The 14,010-nt window shown below is 38.0% G+C and overlaps 1 protein-coding gene across 2 annotated transcripts; it reads left to right on the top strand.

The window, feature by feature from the left end:
* The first annotated feature begins 748 nt into the window (after positions 1–748).
* On the top strand, positions 749–11,809 carry LOC111060375 (DNA-directed RNA polymerase II subunit Rpb4-like). 2 transcript variants are annotated; one of them, XM_039444142.1, is made up of 3 exons: positions 749–1,031; positions 4,827–5,052; positions 11,339–11,809. In XM_039444142.1, exons 2-3 carry the CDS (start codon positions 4,834–4,836, stop codon positions 11,534–11,536), a joined length of 417 nt encoding a protein of 138 aa, XP_039300076.1. In that variant the 5' UTR covers positions 749–1,031; positions 4,827–4,833; the 3' UTR covers positions 11,537–11,809. The 2 variants fall into 2 exon arrangements, with proteins under 2 accessions (XP_039300076.1, XP_039300075.1); XM_039444141.1 differs by lacking the exon at positions 749–1,031 and adding an exon at positions 1,567–1,868.
* The last annotated feature ends 2,201 nt before the right edge of the window (positions 11,810–14,010 follow it).

Below are 14,010 nucleotides of genomic sequence, written 5' to 3'. Positions count from 1 at the left end.
CGCAAATGAAGTCCCAGTCTGCTGCAGCTCTGCTTTTATACTCTCACCGGGAGGGTGTCAGTTCCTCTCGGTTTCAGTTCATCTAGCTTTATTTACCATTTTGCTCGTGTCAAACCAATGATTGATGAATTACTGTTCATAGATTAGAAGTTATTTATTTATTCATGAGCCAAATATTTATTTTATTTTCAATTGACAAATTAACATCTTTGTAATCATTTATATAATTTTGTAAACAATAATTATTAACGAATTTATTATGGCTTATTCATCGAACCATAGTTTGATACGTAACATTTGTGTATCAGAATATTTCAAACGAATCATTTGAAAAACTGATAAAAAATCGAAAGCATTATTAGTAGTGGTTAAAGAAGTGTGGATTTTTGTAGAGAAATTGGAATAGATGTCAGTTTGATAAATATTACACTTTGAAATAGAGATATCTTTCACCAAGTAAGAAATAAGTTATTTGCAAGTACCTTAACAATAATTGTTTCTCCTGGGTAAAATTGGCATAGAAACATAAACTAAAATTCTAGTTATAGTTACTTTTAGGATAAAACTTTCTCTTATAAATCTGACTGATGACAACTCATTCCAATTCGATAGTGAATGAAAGTTATTGTCACTAAAGAAACTTCCAAAGAATTTATCTAATCACTAATGTACTTCCATGAATAATTAATACTTAAAAATATTGATACTTTATATTTCACCAGCAGGGCTGAATTGATTGCTTCAAGTGTGGGCTATTAGATGTCTAAAGAGCTCATTCAAAGTTCAAAGAAGACATTATGCTTATCAGTGAGCCAAAACCTAGGTTTTATCCTGAAGATGTTATCCAGTCACCTTATCGCATCCAGAACCCTTTTTAACATGATGATTAATGAATTTGTTTGAAACTTTTATCATTTAATAGTTTCAAATGTTTGAAAATGAGACACTAGTGCGATGCTCGCATAACCCTAATCTTGTGTTTGGAGAAGTGATTGTATTAATATTTAGAGTTTCTGCTTCTATTTGTTGATGTAAGTTACATTGAAAATCATGTCATGTAATTGATTATCTGAAGATAACCAGAATATGACAGTCCAGAGAAATAAAATCACTAGTTAATACGGTAGTCTTTATACCTAAATCTGCATCCTTTACCCATAATATTGGATCAATGGGTAGAATAATATAGAAGCTTTCTTATTTCAATAATATTAATTAAACAAAAATCATACACAGTACCGTCACCGTATTGTAAAATGTTATAAGACTTTGGAAACTTTGCTTTTAAAACTAAAACAACGTTTAATTTCAGCACGTTATATTGCTCTCCTATTTTTGTACTATCTTGTCGTGACTTCCTCAATGTTTGAAATAGATTTCAATATCATTTTTTGACTCATCTTCTGTTTAGTTTTTTAATTTTCAGGTTATGTATCCTCCAGTGTTTGTTTACTTTTTTAAGTTTTTTAAGGTTATGTTGCATTGGGACCCTTCTGCTGGAATCAGCTGGAATGCGTCGCCAGCTGGAGTAAAGTAAACTGGAAATAAAGTTTATTTCTTTGAACGTTTGAAGTTTGACCAAAAGAAATGTTGAAATTGATCAATGAGCTGTAATCAAATTTTTCGAGGATTATTACAATTCATAAATAATCATACAATCGAATTGATCATAAAAAACAAGGTTTCATAGAAAACGTTTTATCTACATTACGATTATTTTGTTGCATTGTTGGTTAACCTGTGTACGTTTTCAATTTGCATTTTGCTTGGCGATCGTTGTACAGTAAACTCGTCTCTACACAATTTAAATATTTTTTATTGGTTTTGCTGCGATCCTTTTTTTTAAAGTCAAGACATCTCATCCAAAGGTAATTCGATAACTCATTTTTCATAGAATCTTTAATTGAAGCATTATAATTCCGTATACTTTGATCTCAATCTCACATAACCTATAAGAAGTGCTTTAATTTCCATATTAGTTTTGAATAAAAACCTTTCATATTTTCCCAAATTCATTAAAAGGTTTCTCTCTTAAATGATTTTGACCCATATTTATTGCACAAATTATGAGTTTGTAATAGATCTTACAACAAGTTTCGGCAACCGCTGGGCATGTCCGAGCAAGTTGGGAAGCCTCGGGGAACATCTGTTTATAGAGAAACAATAACGTAAGAATAACAATAGTAAATATAACATATATCTAAACAATAGCGTAAACAATACTTATGCTATTGTTTCTCTATGATCTGTTATTAGGCTTATAAATTTCAATACTTTCCAATACCTATCTAAATCATGACCAGGCATTCCTAGATAGTATGCGTCGTTAACACAAATTCTATAATAGTCATACTCTGTACATTATTAAAGATGCAAATGACCAAAAAAAATTGTCAAGTGTCGGCGAGATATACAGTATTATTCTAGTGTCGCCAGATTATCTAAATCATGACCAGGCATTCCTAGATAGTATGCGTCGTTAACACAAATTCTATAATAGTCATACTCTGTACATTATTAAAGATGCAAATGACCAAAAAAAATTGTCAAGTGTCGGCGAGATATACAGTATTATTCTAGTGTCGCCAGATTATAGATAGCGGCCGACAACCAAATTTTGACAACCTGACTAATTTTTCACTCGGGTCACCAGCCCGGCTGATAATCTTGGTTTGTCTCCAGCGTGTTTTAAGCTAGATTTCCACCTTGAATAGATCTATTACAACAAGTAGGTTCAAATTTATAGCTGAACGATGTTTTATTCTGTTTGCGTTCACTATCATATTAGGGGCGATTTGGTTTTGTGGTCGCACTGATAAGCTATCGATGAAATAAGTTGTAAGGGTAACCAAGAGCCGAACTTCTCTAAAACCTATCATTAATGAGTTGAAAAATTGCATTTTAGTTGTGCGGAATCCACCTAAAGCTTTAGATATATCTGTATATAGATCTATCTTAGCTGTGCTTTTAAAAAATTTAGGGCCGGTATCCGACCTCGGGATTTAGAAGAAAAGAAAAGAGAGCAGATTGTATTGAGCTAGTTAAACTTTGAATACAGTTAGGGCCTGTTTCTGAGCTCGAGATTTAGCTAAGTTCTAGACTTTGAATAGCTGGAGTCAGAACATTGGCTTTCCGAAACGGGGCGTAGTCGCAGTTCTTATGACAATCTTTATTTTCTCATTTCTATAATTGGAAACGAAATTAAACATTCTTAAATAATTCAAAATAGCTGAAACTTTACTCTATTTTTTCCTCATTCTATTTTGTGTTCAATTTTCCAGTTTTTCGAAATTTAATTCAAATGTGACTATGACTACGACTACGCCACGTTTCGGAAAGCCAATTTTCTGACTCCAGCTGTTTGAAGTCTAGAACCTAGATGAATCCCGAGCTCGGAAACCGGCCCTAAACAAAGCAACAATTCAGAATAGGCTACAGAATAATGACATGTTGATTACATGAAGCATTTGAACTACGATTATTTACAGAGGACTGATACAATAGATTGATTACTCTAACACTACTTACTTAATACTTATCTAACAGTAATATATATTTTTTAATTATTTTATTTGCAGTTTGATTACTGTAACAATACTTACTTTATACTTATCTAACAGTAATAATTGTTTCTAATTGTTATTTGTTATCTAGAGTGAAAAGTGCTGTTTTTTTTTCTCCCTGAGGAAAAAGTTTGAAGCCCGAGGCGAAGCCGAGGGCAACAATTTTACTGAGGGAGAAAAAAAATTTTCCACTCGTGATATACACAACATTTTTCCTCCAACTACATTTTTATAAAAAATAAAATAAAATAATTTTTAAAAACGTACGTGACCAAACAATTTGTTACAACATAATCTAAAAAGTAAATAGAAACAGCTGGCTTGTAATCACAGTTCTCTGCCGACAGCGCTATCTGTCGGCAAAAGTTGTTACAACAATGGCCGCCACAACTACAGCTATGATGAAGTTCCCGTTTCAAATTTGATTAGTTGATAAGGAATATTCGTTGGCTGATATTTTGAATAGCATGGAATATGAAAAAAATATTCATACATTTTTTTAGTATAGTGATATGAAGTTTGTAATAATTTTAGCATACAAACATATATTTCATATGTTGATCCTGGTTGAGGTATTGAATTTAGTCGGCTCAATGACTGACTACTCTATATGCTTCCTCATCTGAGCTTAGACCTTCCTAGCTATTACAATCTTAGACCAGTTATAGAATAGACACGGCCTATTGTATATTCATACTGAAAGTCGATGAAGCCAACATCTACTGCCATATCTCCAAATCGTGACGTCAGCATCAGATAAAAAACTTTTCTGTAGAGTTTGTTTACATTGTTTTCCATAGCAGATTGTGTCTATTTCAGCGGGAGCGCAGCTGGAGTTTACCATTTTAATGAATAATAATTTACATCCTTCTGAAATAGACAAAATCTGAAAGTTTTCTATCCGATGATGACGTCACGATTTGGAGATATGGCAGTAGATGTTGGCTTCAGAGGCTAGACTTCCCAGCTTGTCTATTCTATAACTGGTCTAAGATTACAATGTAAGTTTTTAAAATAGAGATGCTTCCCATGTTATTTAAATGTAGTCACTTTTCCTCCCTAGGGAGTTTTTCTGTTTTTTCACTACCGAGAGCGAAAAAGTGACACTTTGGTATTATGTTTCAGGGAGTAAAGTAGGCTCTTTAGACAGTAGGTGGAGGAAAAGATTTGTTTCTCACAGTCACGTACTAAACATTTTTCTTGTACGAATAAAGACTAAACAATGCCATAATTGTTTATAAAGTATTCCTCTTTGATTTGTAGATTCAAAATGGCGGCGGGCAGTGTAGACCTGACTGAAGAGGACGCAGCCGACCTGCAGTTTCCCAAGGAGTTTGAGAACGCAGAGACGCTGCTGATCAGTGAGGTTCATATGCTGATTGCGCATCGCAAGCAACAGAACGAGAGTGCCGAGGAGGAGCAGGGCTTCTCCAACGTCTTCCAGAAGACTGACACCTACACCGAACGATTCCGCAAGTTCAAAAATAAGGTACCAACATTCGTGGATTGTCTTTTAAATTGTTCCTTAATCAATTCCTAATAATAGAACTCACTAGACTCAGAAAGATGTTGGCGTTAACTTCCAAACACCTCATTAATGAAAAAGATTTTTTACAGCTTTCTTGCTGCAAAGGCTTACTATAGAGTGAACGATTTCTGTAATACCACTTATAAATTAGGCACATTGTTGACCGAACGAAGTGAGGTCTAAGATTCAAGTCGACGGTTTTGCATTTCTCTTAATGTTTAAATGTTTATATGTTTATTTATTTATGTTGCGCATTTACGGCGAAACGCGGTAATAGATTTTCATGAAGTTTGACAGGTATGTTCCTTTTTAAATTGCGCGTCGACGTATATACAAGGTTTTTGGAAATTTTTCATTTCAAGGATAATATAAAAGGAAAAAGGAGCCTCCTTCATACGCCAATATTAGAGTAAAAATCAGACTAACGAATTATTCATAATAAATCAGCTGACAAGTGATTGCACAGATGTGTGGAGAAGCCAGTCTATTACTGTATTTGTATAAGGTCTATAGTTTCAAAGACATTAAAGAGGTATGCATCTTTAAGCTGGGTTTACATCAAAGTTATTAACAAAATGGTTATAACTTAATCCTTATAGATTCTTTTAGATTGAACGGAAGTTGACAAACACATATGTTCATCATGTGTATGATAAGTTATGTTCAATCTAATATAATCTAAAAGGATTGAGTTATTAACATTTTTTTAATAAATTTGGTCTAATCGCAGCTTCAAGGTCTTTGGTTTCAATATTTTGTTTTGCGGTCATGGTATTATTATGCGTGCCCATCAGTATCAATATTCTCACATTCGAAAAACTAATTAATAGGTGAATAAAAATAAACAAATGAACTAAATAATGCTGGAGAAATAATATTTTCGATTCTAAAAAAATAATTTTCATCAGATAGAAAGATAATCACGGAACTGGATGAATTATATCATATGGAATACAAATTCAAACGTGAACTGAGTTTGTTAACATTTGAAACAGTTCACATCTGGTACTTGTGGATGAGAATACTGCGTGAGGTCTACTGTTCACAGAACTACTAGTATCAATTATCTCGGTTAAATGTTGTTCTCTAACTTTTATATTTTATTGATGTAAGGGTTCTTCCAATAGCTTATTTTAAATTCATTTCTATGACGATGTTCAACTGTTATCTATCTTGACACACAAGGCGTTTCTTTAGACTAGTTTGCACGACAGGTCAGGAATCTCTGCGATTGGGTGATTGGGATGGAGTGTCGAGACCTGTCATGCCGTCTGAAAAAACGCCTCGTATGTTTCGAACCTGAGATGCGATGACTAAGATTCTATAGTGAGGTCCACGTTATAATGACAGTATTTGATCAACTTTGGTTTTGCTATCCTTGTCTATCATTCGACAAAGCCGGTGGTACTATCCTTTTCTAGGTCCACAACGATGACAATTATGTTTTTGACAGTGTAGAAATATAATTAATTAATGCAGAGAATCGGCATCGCTATTCTTCTATCTTTATCCACTGCCATTATAACGTGGACCACACTATAGCTGCTCTACGGCTGTATTAGGGCATAGCCACACGAGCGTATTTACAGAATTAGATGCTCTCATATTGGTTAATTGGGTTGACGTATCGAGTCACGTCGAAAACACCTTGGCCCTTGAGGTGCATTTCCTTAGCAATGACTACGATCCTAGTCGCTTGATGGCTGTATTAGGGCCATCCACATGAGGCGTATTTTCAGTCGGCACAGCAGGACAAGAAGCTCCCCGATTGGCTGGACTGGAAGCTCACAAGATACGCTTAACCAATCAGCCAATCGGAGAGCTTCCTGTCCTTTCAAGCCGACTGAAAAAACGACTCGTGTGGCTTGGCCCTTGAAGGCTGTAGTCTATTCCTCTTTAGTCTATAAGTATATTGATATAGAAATCTACAGCAAACAATAGCAGCCGTGTGGTTAGAATCGTAGATTCGTCTCTAAGGAATATTGCTCTTTTAGTAGCTTGGTAAATAATTTATAAATTAGTAAACCTATAGGCCTAAACTGGACTGCAATGTCTTCCAGAAGTACGACACCTACACTGAACGATTCCGCGAATCCAAAGATAAGGTACAGTACTAACAAGGACAGGGGCGCGACAGTCGAGGCCTGTACAAAAATTGAAGAGTTCTCTACTGTCGCCTGACGCAGGCGACATTTGAGGACTCTTTTTTAGGAGTCCTCTGCGGTCGCAGGTCTCAACTGTTGGGGCTGTTCAAAAATTAAAGAGGCCTCAACTGTCGCCTAACGCAGGCGACATTTGAGGCCTCTTTATCAGGAGTCCTCTACGGTCGCAGGTCTCGACTGTCGGGCCTGTACAAAAGTTGAAGAGGCCTTAACTGTCGCCTAGCGCAGGCGACATTTGAGGCCTCTTTTTCATGAGTTCTCTGCCGTCGCTGGCCTCAAATGTCGCAGGTCTCTACCGTCGCTGGCCTCGACTGGCTTAGGACTCTTCTATCGTTTGCCTCGTCTGGCCTCGACCCGTAATATCATAGATAAGAAGATATCATAAGAAGATCGCATAAGAAGATATCCCATGGTATAGGGCGTTTATGTTCCAAATTTCACTGTTAACTGAAACCGATAGTACTAGTAGTTCTTTCTCGTTAAGCTATATGAAGCTGGTAGTCTCATAATGTGCCGTTCAATACACTCTCACCCCGACAATACAGTAATAATAGACAGTTGTTGACAGTAATCGGCATGAGTTAACAAAAAAGTATTGAAATTTGACATAGGTCCCAAGGGTCCTATGCCATGGGATATCTTCTTATCATTTCTCTATGGTAATATTGTCTGGATAGTAAGTTAGTTCTTATCGAATCTCCTTTGAGCTGTCCGTCCTCCTTCTTGTCGATATTTTTCATAGCAGAAGTTTCCAGTGTAATTGATTTATTTATGTTTTTGTTCAATAATTAGTATGTATTCTAATTTAGTTGGTATTTATCATCAGTATTTAAATCATGCTCTACTCTCACTGGCACTACTCGAATTGCGAAGCAATTCAATTCTGTTTTTGATGGCTGTTTTCACACGTAACGATTGTCGGCCGACATTTACTACCTTCATTACACCCAGATTGGCCGTTTTCAGACATACCGATTTCTTGACGGCACGGCACGACAATACAAAAAGCTCTCTGGTTGACTGATCGTCGATACGCTTACCCAATCACCCAATTTGAGAGCTTTCTGTCCTGTCGTGCCCTGCCGTCAAAAAATCGGTAAGGCTCAACTTACACTTGAGCGACTCAGGTCGAGAAGAGACTCGACTCTAGTCGAGAGCAATGTGTTTGCAAATGGTGACGTCGAGGAGGCTAGAATCGACTGGTCTGAGTGTCACCATTTGGAAACACATGCTCTCGACTAGAATCGAGTCTCTTCTCGACCTGAGTCGCGTAAGTGTGAGTTGAGTCCAAGTGTGAAAGCGATCATTATCCTCCGATTGACTAATTCTCACAGGGTGTCCACGGGGCGGGAACACCGGGAATTATACGGATCTCAACTGATTCGCAGTTGATCGGAGGACATTCTTGGTGTCGTGACGATTAAAGTCGAGTGCTTAGCTTTAGGGACAAACTAATTCCGCTAGATCGCTCCAGCTGTACTATTCAGTTGCTGCCCGAGCAAGCAGGCGTGAAACCGTGCTTTAAAGTTACACATACCAGCGGTTATTATTCGGTCTATAAAAGAAGTTTAAGCATCAACTTTATTTATCAAGAACAGCGCTACAAGTTACTATGAATTTGAAGTCTATAGAACGAACATTGAATGTGAAAAAGGAGTTTAAAATGCATAAAAATTTATTTTCTTCAGATTTTCAAAAACAAAGTTGACGTAATTTTTGCTATATGGAAAAGGAGACTTGCATACTTTTCTCAAATTTTTCTGACCAGTAGTTTTTGAAGGCTATGTGTACCATCTGCCTCAAAAAAGTGACTTTTGAAGCCCTATTGTTAGATAACAGAAGCTGATAAAAATATTTCAATTGCATAGATTATGTCCTAAGAACCTCTCCAATAGATTAGAAAAAGAAAAAAGATTTTTTTGAGAAAAAAAATATATTTAATGCATAACCTTAATGTCGGCCGACTATCAGTTATTTGAAAACGGCTATCTTCACACTTGTCGATTGTCGGCTGACATTCAGAATTGTCCTCTGATTGGTCAATTCTCACCAACAGCTGATTCTTAGCCAATCGGAGGACAGTAAATTCTGAGTGTCTGCCGACAACGACTATACTTGCTCACTCGGCGACGCAGCTTGTGTTTGGTTACGCTCAGACTATAGTGAGGTCCAGGTTATAATGGCAGCCCTTGATTAACATGGGTGTTGCTATCATTGTCTATCATTTGACAAAGCAGATAGCGCTATCCTTTTCTACCCGAAGAAATGATTGACTCAAGTATGTTGGAAAAATAGAAACATCTTCCAAATCATACAGTTATAATATTGAAATCCGTGATCAACGGCTGATCTATGACTTATTCCGCTTCTCTCATTGGTTACTGTGGCATTAGTTTCTGGTTTTTTATAGTGAGTTTGACGTTGTAAAGTTAGCACCTGATAATAACATTGGCTTGCTATTATCCTTGTCCGTCATTAGGCAAAGCAAATATCTGTAATTCTGCACGGTTGCCAGATCATTTTTAGGTTATGAATAAATTTAATAAACTACAAGAATATTTCATCTTAATTCATGAAAATGTATGTGATGGATAAAGTATATCTGATCATTATTAACATCAATCAAATATCTACTAAGGCTAAGCGCACACCAGTTAGTCAAGACAAGACATGATCAGACTCGTTTAGTCACAAAACTTCACATTGTTGCTTATGACGCAGCTAACACTGATTAGACATTGCAATTAGAAATGTCTTCATAAGTAACTATTTGAAGTATTGTGACTAAACGTGTCTAGTCTTGTCTTGATTAACCGGTGTACGCTGAGCCTTAGGCTAGGCACACACCAGTTAGTCAAGACAAGACATTATCAGACACGTTCAGTCACATAACTTTACATAGTTGCTTATGAAGATATGTCTAATTGCAATGAGTAATCCGTGTGTAATGCGTCATAAGCAACAATGTGAAGTATTGTGTCTGATAGTGTCTTGTCTTGTCTTGACTAACTGGTGTACACCGAGCCTTAAAGAGGCGGTGGGAAAATAAAATTGGCAACCATGTACTATCATTTTCGCTTACTTTATACATGAATCTCAATTTAGATTCCTTCATCCATTTACGGCTAGATAGACAGGGTTTCTCACGTGAATTGTAAATGAGAGTCATCACAGTTTTTTATAAGCTAGTAGTTCTGTGAACAGTAGATCTCGCGCAGTTATAAACCACAGCCTCCTCTTATACTGTCTGTCAGAGTATATCCTGTCTTTTTGTCGTGTCGGCGAGATATCGATGTGAAAACGGCTAATGGCTGTTGGGGTTGGTGTATCTAAAATGCTAACATCAAAAGCTAATCTCCTTCAAGACATACTGGCAACAGGACAGCCCGAGTTCAAAACAGAGAAAAGTCGAGAGACAAGACATTTAGTTATTAATTGCAAGCGTTATTGCATACAATCAATAGTTCATTTAATAGTGCATAAAAATTTCATTCAATGAGGCATGCAATTAATAGTCCACATAGCAGCTGATTTTTTACCAAGTTACATTGAGATATTAATCGCATGCAATTTATAATCCACTCGACAGCTGATTTATGACGAATAATTCTATAGTCTGATTCTTACTCTAATATTGGCGTATGAAGGAGGCTCCTTTTTCCTTTTATATTATCCTTGAAATGCAAAATTTCCAAAAACCTTGTATATAAGTCGACGCGCAATTTAAAAAGGAACATACCTGTCAAATTTCATGAAAATCTATTGCTGCGTTTCGCTGTAAATGCGCAACATATAAACATAAAGAGAAATGCAAAACCGTCGACTTGAATCTTAAGGTGCGTACAGATATACGCGCCGCGAACATGAGCAATTCACTTTTAATCAATTGATGCCAAGCTTTTTATATCTGTATCTTACCGTTTCTGTAAAAATACAGATATAATCAGCTGATTAAAAGTGAATTGCTCATGTTCGCGGCGCGTATATCTGTACGCACCTATAGACCTCACTTCGCTCGGTCAAAAAAGTTTATTCAAATTGTAATTGTGATAGAAACAAAATTTATTGTTGATTTTATTTTGAAGGAAACGATAGCGGCCGTTCGGAACCTGCTGACCCAGAAGAAGTTGCACAAATTCGAGCTGGCGTCGATTGCGAATCTGTGTCCGGAGACCCCCGAGGAGGCCAAGGCGCTCATCCCCAGTCTGGAGGGCCGATTCGAGGATGAGGAACTCAGGCAGATACTGGAGGATATCCAGACCAAGAGAAGTCTACAGTATTGAGCGAGTCTCCAAGGTAATATAGCTTTATTTAGATTATTTCTGTGATCAACTTACCTTATTACAGTATTTGGCACCGGCTCCACGGGCAGTATTATATCTATTGTTATTACCTATTGTAATAGGTAATATTAATAGAAAGAATTTTTCTATGATGTCAGCTCATGAATCTTATATAGATAAATAGTGATCTGTTAGGCATTCAATGTGATCACACCCTTAGTCTGTACGCAGCTCTACATTCAGATATTTCAAAACATCGAAAAATATTAAATTAACTGAACAATCAGTATTCTAATGATTGTTCGGCAGGAATTTTACTGCTTGGTTTAGTTTTATCATAGAGAAACAATAGCATAAGTAGATGGTATAGGGCTTTTATGTCGCAACTTTGATATGGCGGAAGGTGTGGCTCGTTCATCAATTGGGCTAGTCAGTCGGGTCGAGCGAGGGGTTTGTTACCACTGTCTGAAAAAAATGGCTTTTGGTGGCCCTGAAAAGGGCCAAGTTTGTTGCTGGTGGCCCTGAAAAGGGACCAAGATTGTTGCTGGTGGCCCTAAAAGGGACCAAGGCAGGCTAGATGTTTAGTAGTCGTCGACTGGCGCGATACCACGCCGCGCGAGGGTCCCGGGCAGGTCCGTCTGGTGCGAGAGCAGGCCGGCAGGGGCTCAAGTCAATGGTTCGCAGTCTCCACTCTGGTTTACCCGGGCTACGGAGAGGGCTGACCGGGTGATCTACTAGCCAGAGGTCGTGCCGAATCACCGCCGGGAGGACCTCCTCGACCACTTCCTCGTTTAGAAGGGGCCTTCGGTCAAACCCCGGGCAGGCAGGGTCGTAGGCTTCCGCTGCACACACTCCGATGTCGGTTCGGCACCCAACCCGCGCATCCAGAATCGCGCGCCAGTTGTTAGGCTGGGGCGCTAAGTCTTGGGGCGCAGCTGGCGCGGCGGTGTACAGCCTCAGCCTCTCCTCCACCTGGCGAAGCCGACGTAGGGCCCTCCTCTTCTGGATTCGGCGGCCGGCGCGGTTCCTCCTAGGCATCGGCTGGGTAGTAGACAAGGAAGACACCTCAGGTTGCGGTTAGTCTCGCCGTGGTTCCCTCTTGGCCTGCTCGCTGCTCTGCTCCTGGTCTCGGTAGTGGTCTCGGCTGGTAGTGGTCTCCGGTAGTCGTCTCGGCTGGTGGTCTCTTCTAGCTCTTCAGTGGAAGGCTGCTAGTGAGCAAGTGCTATCGAGGGACTGACTGTGGGTGGAACAGGGTGAGTGAATCACCCTAATTGGCAGTGCCTTAGGCTGGTTTGCCTTATGACTGCTCATAGAATTAACAGAACTGAAAATTTTTGGTTGCTCCTAGATAATAGACCTTAAGTGAATTTGGCTTTTTTTTTTTTTTTTTTTTTTTTTTTTTTTTTTTTTTTTTTTTTAAGATATAATATAATATGTTTTGTAATATTAAGTTTTGTAATATGGATAATATAATATTGAATATTTGTAATATATTTGTATCTTCGAATATTTATCTATTTTTCATTTATGTATATATTTGTTCATTTGACATTTATTTATAAATTTATACATTTGATTTTTTTTTTTTTTTTTTTTTTTTTTTTTTTTTTGCCAAATTCACTTTTTTTGGGAGAAGTGTGATGGAGATGGGTTCACCTCAGGGGAATACGAGCTGTTTACAATGGTGACCTTAACGTCAAGTTGCTGACCATCAGTCTGGCCACCATTGTTGAAAAGGGAGTGGCTTTTTGGTTTGAACTGGTCGTGGTATCTCGTACATCTGCCTTACTGATGTACGCCACGACGTTGAAGCTGTGTCATGAAGTTTTCTTGATGTGAGCTGAATGAAGTCAATCAGTTGGGGAGTGGAGACATATTCATAGAGTAGCCTATTGTTCACTGTGTAGTGAAAGTTGCAGATGGTTCTTATGAGTTTGTTTTGAAGGCCAAATAGTCGTTTTCTATTGGTCTTCGATAGGTATGGGAACCAGACAGGGGCGGCATAGGTCATGTATGCCCTGATGATAGCTGTGAATATGAGCAGCCGAAACTTCAGGGGGAAAGAGGGGGTGATAAAAAGGGGGTATAATTGTCCAAACAGCACACGACTGTGTTGTATTTTCACGTCAATGTGTTGTTTGAAGGTAAGGTTTCTGTCTAGAGTAACACCTAGATACTTGACGGTGGGGGACCATGGCAGGGCGTGGCCATGGATTGTGAGAGTGGGAGGAAGTTTACATTTTCTGGAAAAGGCGACAGCCACGCATTTATTTGCATTTATCTCTACCTTCCAGGATGAACACCAGGATGTGAGCAGGTTCAACTGCTCTTGAACATTCCTGGCCGCCCTCTCGAGACTCATGCTGCTGGAGTGGAAAGTGGTATCGTCTGCAAAGAGACTGGTTTGAACTGAAGGTAGAGCTGGCATGTCGTTGATGAAAAGGGAGTAGAGAATAGGACCAAGCACAGATCCT

Source organism: Nilaparvata lugens, unplaced genomic scaffold, assembly GCF_014356525.2.
Source record: "Nilaparvata lugens isolate BPH unplaced genomic scaffold, ASM1435652v1 scaffold2950, whole genome shotgun sequence".
Lineage (NCBI taxonomy): Eukaryota > Metazoa > Arthropoda > Insecta > Hemiptera > Delphacidae > Nilaparvata > Nilaparvata lugens.
The sequence above is the reverse complement of the archived record's forward strand: the minus strand, read 5'-3'. Positions and strand labels throughout refer to the sequence as shown.

What these genes read in the sequence shown, in the direction of transcription:
- LOC111060375 (XM_039444142.1), top strand. Translation starts at nt 4,834, where the DNA reads ATGGCGGCGGGCAGTGTAGACCTGACTGAAGAGGACGCAGCCGACCTG. An exon ending in TCCGCAAGTTCAAAAATAAG is followed by an intron (nt 5,053 to 11,338) that starts GTACCAACATTC and finishes TTTATTTTGAAG; the next exon opens with GAAACGATAGCGGCCGTTCG.